This window comes from Maylandia zebra, linkage group LG3 (genome assembly GCF_041146795.1).
Source record: "Maylandia zebra isolate NMK-2024a linkage group LG3, Mzebra_GT3a, whole genome shotgun sequence".
NCBI classification, from domain to species: domain Eukaryota; kingdom Metazoa; phylum Chordata; class Actinopteri; order Cichliformes; family Cichlidae; genus Maylandia; species Maylandia zebra.
In genome coordinates this window covers 33,111,745-33,130,134 of record NC_135169.1, presented here as the reverse complement: position 1 = coordinate 33,130,134, position 18,390 = coordinate 33,111,745, and the positions used below count along the sequence as shown (strand labels likewise).

Below are 18,390 nucleotides of genomic sequence, written 5' to 3'. Positions count from 1 at the left end.
TCAGTGATAGGATGTCACCTGTGCAACAAGTTCAGCAGTGAAATTTCCTCTGTTGCTGTAGAAATAGCCTACAGGTTGTGTAGAAGTTCATGGAAAAACAGCTCCATCGAGCTGATGACTTTAGGGGCTCAATCACTAGTTTCAGGTTCCACTCAAGGGTTCAACATCCCCACCTGGGATTTGACAGACGGGGACTTGCATAATCATTTGCAACTGCCAGCAGCATTAGCTTTATTTTATTTGTGATCAGTTGCTGATTCTGAGGTTTCATCCCTTTTGTGGGTTTAAACAGCCACATTCTACAGATGGTAAACCAACCATCATGGCTGCTTGCTCACCAATGGCAAGTATAAATCTAGCGTAAAGACAAAGTTTGGCAAGTGTTACTAAAGAAGGTCATCAGGTGAAATTCATAACTCCAAGAAGCATGTCCTGTTACTGAACAGCCATACTGAAAAAAATCTGAGCGCTTATCTGAATTAACTTTACGTTCAATCATCAACAACTGTGAGACCAGAATATGAAGATGCATGATGGGATGGCAGCCTCTTCCTTTGTTTTTGTTAGTCCACTGGGTTTTTTGGCTGATTACATAAAGCAGAGGAGAACTGCTCAAAATCAGAGCGTTCACCCACAAGTTTTCCAGCATTTTCCAGCTAGTTTTTCTGAACTCTGATTTATGCTTCTCTGGTGAATCTATGTAGAGCCTTAACATGTACCCTATGCGAGTGGCCACTGCTGTCCACATCCATCTCTCTCACCTAACAGCACTGCCATCCTTGCTCACAGCTTGGTTACATCCTTCTTCACAAGTCCATACAGGAACTTCAGTTGGTCCAGAGCTCTGCTGCTCCCATCATCACCAGAACTTCTTCAATTTGTTAATCACACCTGTCTTTTAGCAGCTTCGTTGTTTTCCAGTTAATTCAAGCTCCATAGTACCTTTCTGTACTGCTGTATGTCATTCATACTCCCAGGTCTTCTTCTTCTCACAGTCTCACCGACCCTTCCCCATTTTGGCTGCCATGAGGTCTAACGCCTTCAGCTGCTCTACTCTTCGCTTCTGGATTCTCCCCCACAAGTGAAATATTGTTGATTTCTTTTTGACTCAATAGGTCTTTTTTTTTTTTTTTTTAATTCTTATTGTTTTTTTAGGCTCCCTGAAAAGTACAGGAAAACCCCATCCAGGCTATGGCTACCAGATCCAAACTGCATAGAAACTTTGTTTTTCCTGATATTTGCTGAACTGTTTGAGATGTTGAGCCAAGGAAAGTCTTACTCTGTTTATTCTTGCTCACTGCGGCTTTATTGACATCTGTAGAATGAGGATGAGAAGGAAACTGGTAGTGAAAAATGTGCACACTCAAAGACTCTCTGTGTTATCAGCGTGAAGGCACTTCAGGTTTCAGCACATGAAAGGTGATCTCACTTCACTCGAGTATTTGGCAGGGCCTGATTTGGCTAATGATCAGCTCGAGGCTTTATAACAGTAATAGCAAAGTCATCATAATTTAAATCAGCATGACAGAGTTCCTCTTTCATACCTCTACGCCGTTTTGTTTTTTACTGTAAAATGAAGCAAATGCTTTCTAATTAACAGCAGATGAAAACCATGCCATGTTTCAGTACACAACAGACTCACATGACAACAAATAAAAGGCGTTTGTGTGTGTTGGTGTGTTGTTGACTTGACTTCCAATCATCAAATCTATTTCCTTCATGTAGATTTGACTGAACGGCCTGTTGAGACCAGCAGTATGTTATAGATGATTGTTAATATGTTTCAATGTAGTTTTATCAGGAGTGTTAATTATTATGAAAATAATTCAGTATAAGTTTTCTCTTCTCAACTCATGTATGGGTCGACACTGAATACTGCTTCCAGCAGCACGTCTGCAAAAATAAAAACATTTGAAGTGCTCTGGGTTTCGTTTTCGACAAAAACTGAAGAGAGTGCATTCCTATTAAAGCCTTAATTAAAGAGAAAATACAAACTCATCTTACCTCCATCTTTGGGCTCAGGGAGCTCCTCCACCTTCAGCCCAAAGTTGCTTTTCTTTGAGAAGTTGTCAAAGTGCTGAGTCATGACCCACGACTTTCCTTGAGTCATGATGATTTGTTTTTATGACAGCTGTAAATAAATGTTGCCTTTCACTGTTATCAACCTCATAGTAACAGATATGAAAGTGGTGAGTCATCCAATGCTGTGCAAAAAAACTGAAGCTAAATATTTATTAAATGTTTATTTGTGGTGTTCATGAACACATGATCCTGATGTCACCTGTTAAATTATAGCTATATACTTTTACTCTGATTCTACAGGTTCCCTTTAGGTTGCAGGTTCAATATAAGAACAGTAATTCAAAAGTAAAGCTGATATAACTAAAATATTCACAAATCAAGAGATCCATATCAAAATTGCCACAGATGTGTGTTTGATAAAGCTTAATTAAGATTTACATGTAAATTCACTCTAATTATTTTCTAAAGCATTGGTGTCTTGTTTTACTTGGTATAGTTTTACATTTTATTTGTAATTTTTTATGTTCTTTATAAATTTTTAATCACTATTTTGTCATTATTATGTAATAATGTCACAGTCGGTGTCACTCACGGGGATCATTTTGTGTGGTAGAAATGTCATATGGCACATTCAGCGCCCCCTTTGAGCCTGATAAGGCAAAGAAAGCCTGGCTGTGCTGCACTTCCTTAGTAATACACTTATCTGGGCTATGTGTGCATTCATGTGTTATATCAAACAGTACATTTGATTAGCAGCACATGGCTGCTGCTTACTCTTATTATTCCTACGGAAGCAGAAAGGATGTACTTAGTCTTTTATTATAGTTGTTGTTAATTAAATAATGAAATGGCTTGATATGTGTTGTTGCTTATTCAAGTCTGTATGTAAGTAATGACCTTATAACAATCTAATGATTTTTTATTATGTGCTAATGCATGAAACCTGAACAAGGGTGTATTTTCTTTATATGATGACAGTATAAAAAATGGATTTACTACTCCTGGAAGTCATGCAAAGCTTCATTAGGACACCATCATCTCTTTGCAGGCATTACGAGATGCAAAATAAGGCCACGCTAACATGGGTTTCACATATTCAACATGGGTAACAAAACAAATTTACATTTAGAAAACTTTTATCTACAGATATTAAAACTTTACATGAAATATCTTGAGGTTTGATTACAAGCTTGCCTTTTTCTAACTGAAGTATTTAATCTCAAAAATCAAAGATAGACATTTTTCAAAGTTCAACGTGTTATTATCCAAAGTAAATCAACAAATGTTTCGCCTTTCTTACCCGGCTGGGTAACAAACTGTACAGCATATTAAAGCACATGTCTTTATCTTTGTTGGCCAGGTGCTGTTAGATAGTGTACAATATTTTCAGCCAATCATATCCAGCAATAAAAGCTTGTGTCCCGCCCTTTCTCCTCATAACTGTTCACATTCCTGCCTCTCCTCACTTCCACCCACTCCACAGCTTCCAGCATTTCTCTGTGAAGAAAGGCAAGCGGTAAGTCACACAGAGGAGAGAGAGCTGTTTGTTTCTGAACTGCATCAAGTGTGATTTTACTGGAGGAGGTAACTCTGAGGCTGAGCAGCAAACATCAGCAGGGGGTCGGTGTTATCCCTTTAAAGCCTTTGCATAAAGTGTTATCTTGCTACTGACCATAAAATATGAGATACTCCACTACAGTGGTAGTTGTGTATGAACAGTTAGATTGTATTTGTCACGGGCGAGGTCGCCTTGAAAGAGAAAGGACTCAAATGCTTGGCGCAGAACAGCACATAGAAAGTTTCAGTGACAACGTTTATTTTCTCAGCAAGTGCACACAGTCAGAAAACTGAAACGTGAGTTTAACAAGTACTAGAAGCAACACCTAAACCTAAGGGGTTTATGCAGCCTGAGCTAAGTAAACAATCTGGTCGCTCGTCAGTGAAACTGCTGTTCCGAGGATTGGGCTGAAGGGAGAGTCAAACTGGTTGGCTGGGTCCGGGGAAAGGGTCAGAGTCACTGAAATTAGAGTACAGACATTCAGGTATGGTTCGGGCAAGCTGTTTGTTCTGAGTTTTCCTTTGCACTGCTTACTTGCTGTGGGTGGTCAGTAGTGGCGTGGAGGGGTGAGTGGTCTGGGTGAGTGGTCCAAAATCTGAAATCCCTGGCGTTGAGGCAGGGAGGCAGGCAGGTGCATGGGGCGAGAAACCCGTGAGACTGTCAGGAGGTCCAGATGGGTGTTCTACAGAGGAGATTCGTGTCTGGCAACTTGGTGCATGGCTATGAAAGAGAGATACAGAATGAGACAAGATAGTTTGCAAGTCGTGTATAAAATCACAGCGGTGGCCTGCACTAACTAGGGTTAGCCGACAATCCAGCCTTATGAGTCCTTGGCTTAGTTACCCACAGGTGCGAGCAATAAGCAGAACACAGTGGCTCCTCCCAGGGGTGGAGATGCCGGCTCGGAGGGAGAAACACTGGCACCCACCCAGACCATGACAGTATTGTGTTTCAATGTGTTTAGAGGTTCACTGATATTCTCATAAAGTCTGAAAAACAGAATCACTGAACTTGATTCTATGTGAATACTTGTATGTAAGCCAGTACTTTTATAGTAATAGTTTTACTCTGATCACTCAAATGACTTGTGTGTAAATATGTAAATGTGTGTGTGTTTGAGCACGATGAGGATTTCTGCATTTCGTTGGAATTGTTCTTTTAATCACAGCTTGGAAACTGAGCCTAAGGGCAGCCTACGCTGTCATTGTTACACTTTATAGTTAACCGATGATGTCATGAAAAATTAAAATGATTTGTGTTGTTTGATGCTCACCACAGCTAAACGTCACAGAGTGAACGTCACACTTCAGGTTTTATTCAGCTCTATTTTGCACAGCGCTGGATGACTCAGCACTTTCATGTCTGTTGATAACAGTGACGGGCAATATTTCTTTACAGCGGCCATAAAAAAGAAGAATCATGGTGAAAGCTAAGTCATGGGTAATGATTCAGCACTTTGACGGCTTCCCAAAGAAAAGTGACTTTGGGCTGAAGGTGGAGGAGCTCCCTGAGCCCAAAGATGGAGGTACGTCTTTCTTCTTTCTCTCTACAGGAGAGCACCTTCTTCAGTTTTTGTCAAACATTAAGCATCGAGCACTTTAAATGAGTTTAGTTTTGTTTGCAGAGGTGCTGTTGGAAGCTGTGTTTCTCAGTGTCGACCCGTACATGAGGTGATCAGAGAGCAGCGTCACTCATTACTGAACTACTTTAATGCTCCTGATATAAATGCATATTGTAACACACCGCTGGTCTCAACAGGTCGTTCAGCAAAACCCACATGAAGGAGGGAGATGTGATGATCGGAGGTCAGGTGGCCAAGTAAGAAACACAAACACACCTGCACACAGAAAACTTGCATGATGTGCTGACACAGAACGCAGTCCGTATATCTTTGATTCCCACTGCTATGCTCGGGGAGCAGATTAAATTGAAAGGTGGGGATTAATATAAAAAAGCACAAAGATCACACTCAGCAAACAAGATCAAGAGGGTTTAACCACAGTGATGTAAAAGGAAGAATGATAAATGGACTGGTCTTTATATATTTTCTACTCTATCTGAGCACTCTATGCGCTTTACACAACTTATACATTCAGACCCATTCACACAAGAACTCTTTTTCTAAGTGCTTCCTAGCTAACTTTCACACTCTGATGAAACATGAGTTTAGTATCTCGCTCAAGGATATTTGACATGCAGACTGGAGCAGACTGGGATCAAACCACCAACCTTCCAGTTAGTAGGTGACCTGCTCTACCACCCAAGCTACAGCCACCCTTTAATCACAAGGAGAAGGCTGTGGAAGCTGAATCTAAATAAATCAAAGCACCAGCGAATATTCTGGGTGAATAGCAGTAAGTTGTTCACTGTCAGTAAGATTGTTATTCAGGCCAGGATTCATTTTACAAACTGAGACATCAAAAAGACACACCTTTAAGTAAACTCTGTTTTTACTTCTACATACATTATTCATCACACTGCCGCTCATGTATCTTCAAGACTTCGTTACCAAAAAAAACTTGAAACAAAGACAGCACAGTTGAACAGTTTAATTTCAGCCAGCTGTGTTAGTAAAATGAGTTATCCCAGTGACAGCACAGACTATTTTGTTTTAATATTGTGTTGTTGTTTTCCTGTTTACTAGAAGGTTTTAAATTTTCTGTACTTTTAGGTGACAGGAGACATGTGGCCTGGTCAAAACACAGAGAGCTGCACTCTAAAAGATCTTTAAACATAGTAAACATACCTTGTGTGCCACAGACTGCTCCCAAACACGAGGGGACAAGTAATACCTCTAAAACACTTAAGTTGGCTTTATTAAACATTAGATCTCTAGCTGGGAAAACATTTTTAATTAATGATTTAATCACTGAGCACAGCCTTGATTTTATGTTTTTAACTGAAACTTGGTTGGACCAAAGTAACAGTGGAGCTGTTCTCATCGAGACGACCCCTCCTAACTACAGTTTTATCAGTGAGGTCAGGGCGAGCAGGAGAGGAGGAGGGGTTGCTGTCTTATTTAATGAATCATTTCAATGTAAGCAGCTATCTCCTGGAAGTTTTCAGTCTTTTGAATATGTGGCTTTACAGCTGATCTCCAAAGGCCTGAGCATTTCAAAGGTTACTGTGTCTGATGTGGGTGTGTCTGATCATTACTGTGTTTTCTTTGAAAGTAAAATCTCAGCCCACACAAATATATCAACAACAGTGATCACAAAACGGTGTATAACTGAACACAGTAGTGCAATTTTTAACCAGGTCTTCCCATTAACACCTGACCTGCCCAGAGGGTCAGTCAATGAGCTCGTCAATAGCTTCAATGCTAACATGTTAAATGTAATGGACACTATTGCTCCCATTAAGGTGAAGGTTATCTCTGGAAGGAAAAAGTCTCCATGGAGAAACTCCACACTGGTGAAAAATGAAAAAAAGAGAGTGTAGGAAAGCTGAGCGCAGATGGAGAAAAACAAACCTCCAGGTTCATTATGACATTTATAAAGAGAAACTTCACAATTATAATTTACAACTGAGGAATGCAAGGAGGTCCTACTTCTCTGACATCATCACTAAAAACAGCCATAATGCTCAGGTCTTATTTTCTACAGTTGACAGGCTAACAAACCCCCCTGTGTCAGTGGCAGCTGAACTTCATTCGACCATGGCCTGCAATGACTTTGCCAAATTCTTCACTGAAAAAATCCAAAAAATTAGACAAGCAATTGGTACATCAACAGCAGATCCAGGATATGTACTGTGTCCACCAAAAAACTGTTTAAACACCATGAAACAGTTTCAACCTATTAACAGCAAAGACCTGGAGGACATCTTAGGTCAACTGAACTCCTCCTCCTGCTGTTTAGATGTCCTGCCAACAAGTTTTTTCAAAAAGGTCTCAAAGACTTTAGAGTCAGACCTGTTACAGATCGTCAACTTTTCTTTATTATCAGGTGTGTTTCCAGAATCACTAAAAACTGCTGTAATCAAACCTATACTGAAAAAGGACAATCTTGACAAGACACAAATGAACAACTACAGGCCGATCTCAAATCTCCCATTTTTAAGTAAGATCATTGAAAAAGCAGTTTCTCAACAGCTCAGTTACTTCTTAAAACAGAATAATTGCTACGATGCCTTCCAGTCAGGTTTTAGACAGAACCACAGCACTGAAACCGCTCTGACCAAAGTGTTTAATGACATATGTCTGAATACAGACAGTGGAAAAATGTCAGTCCTAGTTTTACTGGATCTCAGTGCAGCATTTGATACAGTTGACCACAACATATTACTCAAACGACTGGAGAACTGGACAGGTCTTTCAGGAACTGTACTAAACTGGTTCAAAACATACTTAGAAAACAGGAAATACTTTGTATCAATAGGTAACTTCACATCTGAGCAGACAAGTATCACATGTGGAGTTCCCCAAGGTTCCATCTTGGGACCCCTTCTGTTTAACATCTACATGCTCCCACTGGCACAGATTATAAACAACAACAAAATAAACTATCACAGCTATGCAGATGACACACAAATATATATCACAATGTCACCAGGAGACCGAGGCCCTGTACAGGCTCTTGGTAAATGCATTGAGGAAATCAATGACTGGTTGTGCCACAATTTTCTCCAGCTAAACAAAAACAAAACTGAGGTAATAGTCTTTGGCGCCAAAGAAAAACGATTACAGGTCACCAGAGAACTTCAATCTATACATCTAAAAACCACAAACCAGGCGAGAAATTTGGGTGTAGTGATGGATGCAGACCTAAACTTAGAAAAACACATTAAGACAATAACAAAGTCAGCTTACTATCACCTCAAGAATATATCAAGGATAAAAGATCTGATGTCTCAACAGGACCTGGAAAAACTAGTCCATGCATTCATCTTTAGTAGGCTTGATTACTGTAACAGCATCTTTACAGGTCTACCTAAAAAATCAGTCAGACAACTACAGCTCATTCAGAACTCTGCTGCTCGAGTCCTCACTAAGACCAAAAAAGTGGACCACATCAGTCCAGCTCTGAGGTCCTTACACTGGCTGCCTGTCCGTCAGAGGATAGACTTTAAAGTTCTGATGCTGGTCTATAAAGCTCTGAATGGTTTAGGACCAAAATACATCAATGACCTCCTGACCCAGTATGAACCATCCAGATCCCTCAGGTCATCTGGATCTGGTCTTTTATCAGTTCCCAGAGTCAGAACCAGACACGGAGAAGCTGCATTCAGCTTTTATGCTCCTTATATCTGGAACAAACTCCCAGAAAGCCTCAGATCAGCTGAAACACTCAGTTTATTTAAATCCAGGTTGAAGACTCACCTGTTCTCAGCTGCATTTGAATAAAGCACCAAATCCACACTTTAAGCTTAAATTTCAAAACTTACATTTAACTACTGATTTTATCTACTGTTCTGATTTTATCTGTTTTGATTTTATATACTGTTGTTTGTTTGTTTGTTTGTTAATTAGTTAGTTAGTTTATTTGCTTGTTTTATTCAATTTTAAATCATGCTTTTTATTTGTTCTTGTTTCTAATGTCTCTGTAAAGCACTTTGAATCACCTTGTTGTTGAATTGTGCTATACAAATAAACTTGCCTTGCCTTGCCTTGCCTTAGAGTGATCCAGAGTAAAAATCCAGCGTTTCCTGTGGGAAGCCACGTTGTGAGTAACAGTGGGTGGAGAACCCACACACTCAGTGATGGGACCGGCCTCACTCCCATCCTGCCTGAGTGGCCTAAAGATGTGTCCCTGTCTCTGGCTCTGGGTGCCATCGGGATGCCCGGGTAAGACAGATTTAAGTAACCTGCATAGATCATAGTCACTTTCTATTGGACGATAAATCGTGGCAGGATGTTCTGACTCTTCCAGCAGGTAGATCGATGTGAAGTTTTATCAGCTGAATCTTAAATGTAAACTAAACCATCTGAGACATTCATCTTAGTGTAAGACTTTATTTATAGGTGTTTGTAAGGTGTTTAAGAGGTCAGCTAAACGTGCTAATAGACAACAAGTGGCTAACTCCAGATGTTTTGCTGATGAGCTGAAGCAGAGTTTGTAAGCAGTGATCTTTGTGTATATAATTATCTGGCAATCAAAGAGGCAACAGCTGGATTCACTGTTTCTGTCTCTCTGCAGGCTGACGGCTGTTTATGGGATAGAAGATGTGTTGGGTCTAAAGGAGGGTGAGACCCTGCTGGTGAACGCTGCAGCTGGAGCGGTGGGCTCCGTGGTGGGACAGATCGCCAAGATCAAGGGCTGTAAGGTGGTGGGCTCGGCAGGCTCTGATGCCAAAGTGGCTTACCTCAAAGAGCTGGGATTTGATGAGGTCTTCAACTACAAAACTGTGGGTTCCCTGGAGGAGGCTCTGAGGAAGGCTTCACCTGAAGGATACGATTGTTTCTTTGAAAACGTGAGCAGTGGTGGTGCAGTTTCAAGCTTGCATTTAATATTTAATCATTGCTCTACTCTTCTCTTGTATTCACACTGCATTCCTCACAGCACATTACAATGCATTAAGTGACACTGCTGCTTTGTTTTAGGTGGGAGGCCCTTCATCAGATGTCGTCCTGCAGCAGATGAAGAACTTCGGAAGAATAGCTGTGTGTGGAAGTATCTCCACCTACAATGACAGCCAACCCCAGACAGGTTTGTTACTGCTATAACTCCTGAAAGTTTTGTGCCTGCTATGGAACAACCAGGGTTGGTGCACAGACAGAAAAATAATAATACTTTGCATTATTGCAAATACCAATCAGATTTAATTAATAAACTTACAGACGGATTCACAGGAGATAACTGATTCAAGGTTAAGAAACTTACTTTAAACCCCATGAGGCACCAGTCTGGTATAAACACAGTCTTCTAAGGATTTACAGACGAATCCTAAGATTACAGCTTACAGCTCTTTTCCACAAATGCACCATTCTTGATGGCTCTGGCTTCTGTAGCGATTTTTCCACTAAAACAGCTATTTTTAAAATCTGCAATGAAATTTTGATGCATAGTGTTGGAGGTTATTATTATTCCGTTTTTTGATGCTGCACCTGACACCTCTGTCTTTCATACTGTACCATACCATCGTCATCATGCTTGACAGGCTGATATATTGGGTGGATGTATCTGGATCTGCTTCAGAGTGGTTCTTGTCACGTCTTTCTAAAAGATGTATTTTTGTGGCTTCTTTGAAGTTCATGTCCTCTTCCACCTCTCGGGTCTATGTGTGACATACGACCTTTATTGTTTATATCATCTCTGCTCCCTCTTTAACACGTTTTCAACACTTTTAGGGTGTTATGCTATGCAGATGACAGTCAGCTGTATATCTTCTCTAAGCTCCAAGATATTTCTGAGTTACAGATATAGAAAAAGTTCTTGGATGGTAGACAATTTCCTCCAATGTAATGAAGAGAAAACAGAAGTCCTTGTTTGTGTCCTTGATAGATTTATGCCTGAGGTAATGGAAGCTCTTGGTCCCCTTCAGGAACCTTGTTACAATTTGTTACTCAGCCTTTACTTTGGATGCTCATGTTAAATTTAACTCTTGAATGAATAAATAATGGATGAGGGCGTGCTGTCTGTGCATCGTTTAGGGTTCAAACTAAAAAAGCCGAAGCTTTTGCAACAGTTTCTCCCAGACTGTGGTTTAAATGGCATTTTTATGATATAGCATATTGTTATAATTTTCTTAAAGGTGTTTTATATGAAGTTTTACTCACACTTTGTGAGTCAGGTCTCTCCATCAGCTGCTCAGGTGGGGTCAGTGTACTTGGAACGACAGATGTCCAACAGCAATGTCCACACATCACTGATGTCCTTGGAAGTTTTCTCTCTGCCCCCCTCTCAGACATTTTTAAAGTCACTCATGGTAATGTCCAAGAATCAGATTGAATTTTTGGCTGTCCTTCCTCTGTGTCCATGCTAGTTCTGACCCACGATGCAACGGTTCTGCCTTCAGCTAAATTCTGGTCATGTGACCATTACACTGTACCTCAAACAAACTTTACAGAAAGGTGTATAGCTCATTTACACAGCCTTTAAAAAATTATAATTATATTTATTATATATAATTATAAAATATTATATAACAATATTTTATAATCACATATTTTAGACAATTTAAAAAAAAATCTCATTAAAATAATTTTAATCAATTTCAGCAAATAAATTAAATACACACAAATCTATGACAGAAACATATAAAATAAACCCCTTTTTAAACTGTCTCTGGCACACTTACAGTTCCCAGTCAACATTTAGCTTGATTCTTACTGGACAACTGGGATGTTCAAAGCTTTCATTACCAAACTGTATGAATTCGTTTGAATTACAGGTGTAAAGGTATGTAGATGGCATTAGACTGAAGTGGAACAGTGACCTTTCTGGAGCGGGCCTGGAACCCAAAGGCCCACAAATATCACTGTGAAGAACACAAAATGCATATAATACACCACTAGAGGGAGAAGCTGCACTGCTAAAGATCCACAAGTGCTGTGGAGGCACACAGATGGTTATTGTAGACATGAACTGTAGTTTCTGTGAGTGAAAGATGGGTTAAATTTTTCTCTTGAACGACCTGTGTTTTAGGTCCGTATCCCTACTTCACCATGATCATTAAGGAGCTGAAGATGGAGGGATTCTTGCAAAGTAGGTGGGAGCACAAGCACCCTGAGACCCTCAAGAGACTGTTAGCGTGGGTGAAAGAGGTTAGTGTGAGCCTTTCCTTTAAGTAAAGATGTAAACATCAGTTACCTGTGTTTCTGTTGTGATGTATTGTATTTGTGATCTGTGTATTGTGCATCCACAGGGCAAACTGCAGTGTCGGGAACACGTCACAAAAGGCTTTGATAACATGCCGGCTGCTTTTATGGGGATGCTGCAGGGAGAAAACATGGGCAAGGCCGTCGTCGCAGTCTGAAGAGTTCAATGCAAGAGAGCCAGTTACTAATAACTGCCATTATTACACAATCTATGAATTAATGAAGCAATAAACATAGAACAAAATAATTTCACATTAACATTTCAGCTCTTTGAGTAGTTTTGTAATCACAGAGTTTTGCCTGTGATTGATAGTTGTGTCTTTTGTCATGTTGACAAATTGACATCTGGCAACATCAGCATCAGTTTGCTTAAGTTGTACGTTTTGGTGATTTACTTAACAACACGACCACCAATGAATAAAAGAAGAGATGATAATTCCAGACTCAGGGTTCTTATCCTGTCATTACAGCGAGTATCTGTGTGTGCAGCGCAGATCTGTTCTGCTGTATTAATGCCCTGCACTGAAAAAATGGGAATTGGGAGGCTTTTGAATTTGCACAAATGAATTTAGTTAATGCTACACAAGCCTTTTATGTTTCTCTTATTTACATGATTAAATAAAGTACTATTTACTTGATTATAAACAATACTGAGACTACTCATTTTTCTTGCATTGATTTAAAGTGACTAAATTAGAATACTAAAACCATTGTAATTGTGTTTGACCACAACCGGAAATGATGCAATATATTCAAAGACAACAACTAAATATGATTGGATAATAAGACCTAGAGTCTTATCCAATAAGACAACAACATAATTTAAGGAGAGCGCAATTGACCGCCAGATTCTGGAAGACTGTTCAGCCACATGCAACCTTTGGCACTAAGTCAGGCATACCGAGAAGGTAAGTAATTTAAATACATTTGTTTTAGTTGGGTACGTTTTCACAGAATTGTTGTAGTGCATGCTATATAAATAGTAGTCTGTAATGCATCTACATGTTGTTTTTACAGTGCTAGCTAAAGTTGTTATTAGCTTTGTGGCTAAAGCTGAAAAATAGTAACAAATTGCACATACCCGGTAGTCGGGGGAGAAAGCAGCTGTTGTCGGTCAGATATGGCATTTATGCATGTGACAGAGAGCACTGACGTTTTTTGATGGCTTAGCAAGTTAAAACGTCACTGAGAGAGCGCAATAGTGTTTGTGTTACTCATGCTAGTTATGGCTACAGTGGCTAATTAGTCTGGCTGTAACCGTCAGAGTTTAAGAAGCTGGGAGCACAGTGCCATACCTTAATTCTTGCTGAGGACACACACTCAAGTTATAATAAGGATCCTGCCACCTTTGACGTGGGTTTAAGAACCTGTGCCCATAAATCATTTTTCCATTTAGTCATTATTTTAGGTGAAGTGTCACTTACTTGACTATTCTATTGGTCAAGCCCAAATAATACAGCAGATATCTACAAGGAGATAAGTTTGTTCAACAGACTATGTCTTATTAAGTGATGTATTGTGAATTTTCCAGCATTGTCCTAACAAAAATTAGGACCCTTTCCCCCGCTTTTTTTCTACTTTGTGTAGAACATATGTGAGCTGCTTCTCAAAACATTATGTATAAATGGTACTTTAAAGAAACCATTGATGCTCTTCTGGACTGGAATACTTTTTTTCAATTAAAATTAATGTTTTTTGTGATGGTGGAATTTTTACCTTTATGATTACAGAAGTCAAAACATCAGATGATGATAGCTTACCATCTAAGCTCCCCATCTCTTGGCAAGTCTGAATTAGAGGTCTCAGCTGTATCTGCCTTTCTAGTGGATTTGCTTAAAGAGGAGATAAATTATTATTATTAGGTACATATTCCCTGACATTCTAGAGGTCAGCCTTGCACAGTGTGTGACATTAAAGGGCATAACGTATAGAAATGGAATGGCACTGGCCCAAAGGGAAGCAGGTGGATTGCCAGAATACTGAAAAACCATATCTGCATTGTACCACAGCATATTCTACATTGTCAGAGAGCTTGGTGGCTGGTACAGAGAGCACCACAGAGCTTTTGAGCTCAGCCCAGTATCCACAAGAATATTCACTCTGTGAACTCCTTGATACTTATCCATTGGTTGGCTATGAGATTGGATCAGTCCACATTGTGACTTTAAAAAGGCATATAGAATTAAAAGGTGTTCATATAAGTGTAATAGCTTCAGTAACATGTATTTCATTAAATAAATTCTTCTTTTTTATGTCTGATCTTTATAACTTTGAGTATTGGGTATGGATAGCTTTATGAAAACTAAACTGAAAGGATTCTTTCTGAATGTCTGATATGTAATTCTTTTTTGCCTACAGAGTTCCATGGTCCTAAAGACTGTTTTGGCTGACGGAACCTGTCGAAGGCTCACTCTCTAATGGAGCGCCTGAATCAAGTGAGGATCTCATTGTTGAAGTCAAGAGACAGTGTTGTCTTCAGGGCAGTTTCAGACTTCAGTTTATGGATTTCTTGTTTGGGAATGAGTTTCTTAACCTTACCTCAGTTTCAGAAGTAGCAGACAAAGGGACTCTTAAAGCTATTGAAATGCCAAAGCCCACCACATGGACATAAAAAAGAGTAACAGAGTTGGTGAAACTCAAGATGGAAAAGACTTTTTCATACAGAAGACATGAACTTTATTCTTTCATGAGGTATTTATAAGTTTCTCATTGTTCACAGCCATTGACATGTCGAAGAGGTCAACACGTGAGGAGCGGTTCGAAATTGTGTTGATATCTGGTGAACGCAGTAACCGGGTCATTGCAGCAGATTTCAATGCAAGACATCCTACGAGACCACCCATCTCCCATGCTACAGTTAACAAACTGTTTGCTAAGTTTTGTGAAACTGGTTCAGTGTTGGATTTGCCAAAATGTGGACACAAGAAAACTGTCACTAATGAGGAAACATCAGTGGCTGTCCTAGCTTCATTCAGCAAGAGCCCACAGCGTTGCACTTACCGCATGTCACTGGAGAGTGGCATTAGTCGAACATCCCTTCGGCGGATATTAGCTACTCACAAATGGCACCCTTACAAACTAAGGGCACAGGGCTGTGGCTCCCCACACTCCCTAGCAGATCATTACATGGAGAAACTTTTGGAATGCAAGCATGCTTATCCACACAGGTATGCACACAGGTGTACACATGGGTATTCACAGACGCGGACTACAGCTTTCTTGGCTGCTGCCTCAAAGCACACTGTGCGCTGTCTATCTTGCGTGCTGCACAATATCGTTTATTATTTAGTAACTATTGATATCTATGGCTAGCTAGTTTATTGTGATGGTGCTTTTTTTTTCTATTATTATGTTGCTCTTTGTTGTTTGCTGTCTCCTCTGTTTTTTTTCTCTCCATACAGGTGACCCAGGAGTTTTTGGTTTTTTTGGTTTTTTTTGTTTGTTTGTTTTTTTTTTCTCTTCCCCCCCTTCTCACCGTCTCTTCGCCCCTTTGGTTTTCTTTCTTTCTCTCCCCCTCTTTCTTTCATTCTTTCCCCCTGTCCTATCCCACAGTTATGTCTGTCCCGTTTGCAACTGAAAATAAAATAAATTCATAATTATAATAAAGGTCAATCAAATGGACCAATATGGCAAGGCCATGATGATCCACTTGGTAAAATAAATCCGCTTGGCATCTTTCTTGGCCTCAAGACAACAATTCTGATGGCTATAGATCCAAACGGGACAAAAAAACAAAAAACAAAAAACAAACTAAGGGCAAACTACACTGATTAGCAGCGGCATAGGCACACTTAAAATTTCTTCTGAAATTTTCGCTTTCTAGTATTTATTTAATATTTCTTTATGTTATAAAAATGACTTTGAATCCTGATAAAAATGCAAAATCATGGGTTAAAAATGAAAACAAGAGAACTAAGAATGTATTAATATTTGTTGACAGAAAAACAGAAACTGTATATGTGCAACCAAAGTGCCATTTTAATTCAGATGAAAAAAAAGGGATTTATTCATTCATTGTCCATTCAGGATCTTAAAAATGTGATAATAATAATGAAATAATACAAATAATGTAATAATAAGAATGATGTAATAATAATTAATGTAAATCTAAATAATATTGTCCTTCAGAGAAATAGTTTGTAGTCCTGAAGATGGAGAAGTTTACTCCTGCAGAGCGACTGGGACTGTCTGTGGTCATGATGGTTGAACCTCCAACGACTTTCCCAGCTTAGCCTCAGAGTGCTGCTGCTACTGTAGCAGCCGCTCTTCTCCTACTCGTCAGGACTTGCATTGTCACATCTGGGGATCCCAGGCCCTGCTGGAGAGGAGAGCCTAGTCTGGATGCTGACCTGCTGCCTGTAATTATTAGCCTTTTTCAGGCTCTTCTCCACAGGACGCCTGTCTTTTTCAGGCTCTTCTCCACAGGACGCCTGTCTTTTTCAGGCTCTTCTCCACAGGACGCCTGTCTTTTTCAGGGACAATCTTCATCCACAAATTCATAAAGTCCTTGTGAAGGGTCAGTTTCTCGATGATTGTTCGCCCATGGTACCTGTGGAAGATTACAGTTGTCATTAATCTTCATTAATTGTGTAAACTCACAGAAAATAAAACATTGATGCACTTCAAACCCATTTAAAAGTACCCACCTGGCTTCAGGTGCAGCATCCCCTGCCATTCTAGAGGCAGCAATTAGAAACCTTTCAGTGAAGCTTCCTGTTTTCAGGATGACGGCTGCTCCAAGTTTGTCAGCCAGCTGGTGCAGGTGTTGAGCCGTGCTATTCCTCACTGCAACACAGCGATGGCTGAGCAAGGACAATATTAGACACACAACTCAGTGAACATGATCTCTCTTTCATGTCTTCTAATAAAATCACTACAGCTTCTTCTCTCCTCTTACGTCAGTCCTGTGTTAAACAGAGCGCTCAGAATCCGTCCATGGCTGCAATTTTCCACCATGGCATCAAGCGCCAGATTGACCTCCTGATGAAGCAAGTTGTTGTTGGTCTGTGCAAGCTTCAGCAATAGAGCTCGGCCTGTTGTTTCAACTTCTGGGTCCATTGTTTTCTGGAGCTGAATGTAGAGCTCATCGATGGTATGTATGGCCTCACAGGCTATTGCTGAGCGTTGGTTTTTCACCTAAAATGTGAGTGAAAATCATCAGTTGAGGCTGTAGTATGCACTTGAAGGGAAACTAGCTGCATGAAACACATATAAGAAACATAAAGTGTGCAATACCTCCTCAATGAGGACCAGACACACTTCATGCAGTTTAGTCTTCAGGATGTCCGAGTGGTGCTTTGCCAGAGACTGAATAGTTTGCAACCCCTGTCTTTTCTTAATCCTGTATTTACACAACACAACATTGAACACGACTTCAGGAACACCACAAATAACACAGCGACATTATGCAGCACTGTTTCTGTGCAGTATTTAATGTCTCCTTACTACGTTTCTTACCAGTCGTCTGAAGACAGCAGACTAAAGCTGTGGGACAGGCTCTCTACAGGTGTAGCTAGAGGCGGGAGTTTGACCCTGCTCTCTCTTGGCTTATTCTGACTGCACTGACTGTCTGCTTTCTTGTCTGATAATCAACGAGGTTAGTAAAAAGAAACTGTAATTTCTTCTCATTTGAAGCATTGTACATGATGCAGTGATTAATTGTTCATTAAAATCTTTTAAAAAAATCTCTTAATTTAAAGTTTGATTATTCAGCATCTTCTACAGTTACTGAGGAAAACCACTTACCGTCTATAGGGACGACTTTTGCATGGCGCAGCAGCGTCCCAGGCCGAGGTCCTCGTTTTTGCGGTATGGGAACTGTTGGAGGTTTTGGAGTCAAAGGCTTTACTGCAGTAAATGTTTTGGTTGGTACTGTGTATCCAGGTGAGGTTACAATCCCATCCTGGAAATGCTGCAGTTTTTCCAAAATAGGCCCAAATTTGTCTTTTGCTGTTAAGACTCTTATTCCATGAATGACCTTCGTGTCTGTTTAGACAAAAAATAACTAAATAACTACAAATTTACATCTTACAAAAACAACAATAAACATTTT

The 18,390-nt window shown here is 39.9% G+C and overlaps 2 protein-coding genes across 2 annotated transcripts; one reads left to right on the top strand and one right to left on the bottom strand.

Moving 5' to 3' along the window:
• Positions 1-3,470: 3,470 nt before the first annotated feature.
• LOC101487548 (prostaglandin reductase 1) lies at positions 3,471-12,986 on the top strand. Its single transcript, XM_014414525.3, has 9 exons — positions 3,471-3,538; positions 4,979-5,105; positions 5,205-5,250; positions 5,339-5,398; positions 9,198-9,365; positions 9,718-9,991; positions 10,122-10,227; positions 12,166-12,284; positions 12,386-12,986. The coding sequence occupies exons 2-9, from the start codon at positions 5,000-5,002 to the stop codon at positions 12,494-12,496; spliced, it is 990 nt and encodes a 329-aa protein (XP_014270011.3). The 5' UTR covers positions 3,471-3,538; positions 4,979-4,999; the 3' UTR covers positions 12,497-12,986.
• A 3,357-nt stretch (positions 12,987-16,343) lies between these two features.
• Positions 16,344-17,768, bottom strand: LOC143416479 (TOG array regulator of axonemal microtubules protein 2-like). Its single transcript, XM_076881724.1, has 4 exons — positions 17,574-17,768; positions 17,236-17,474; positions 16,985-17,140; positions 16,344-16,887 (listed from the first exon to the last, which is right to left on the bottom strand). The coding sequence occupies exons 2-4, from the start codon at positions 17,394-17,396 to the stop codon at positions 16,746-16,748; spliced, it is 459 nt and encodes a 152-aa protein (XP_076737839.1). The 5' UTR covers positions 17,397-17,474; positions 17,574-17,768; the 3' UTR covers positions 16,344-16,745.
• Between the last annotated feature and the right edge of the window lie 622 nt (positions 17,769-18,390).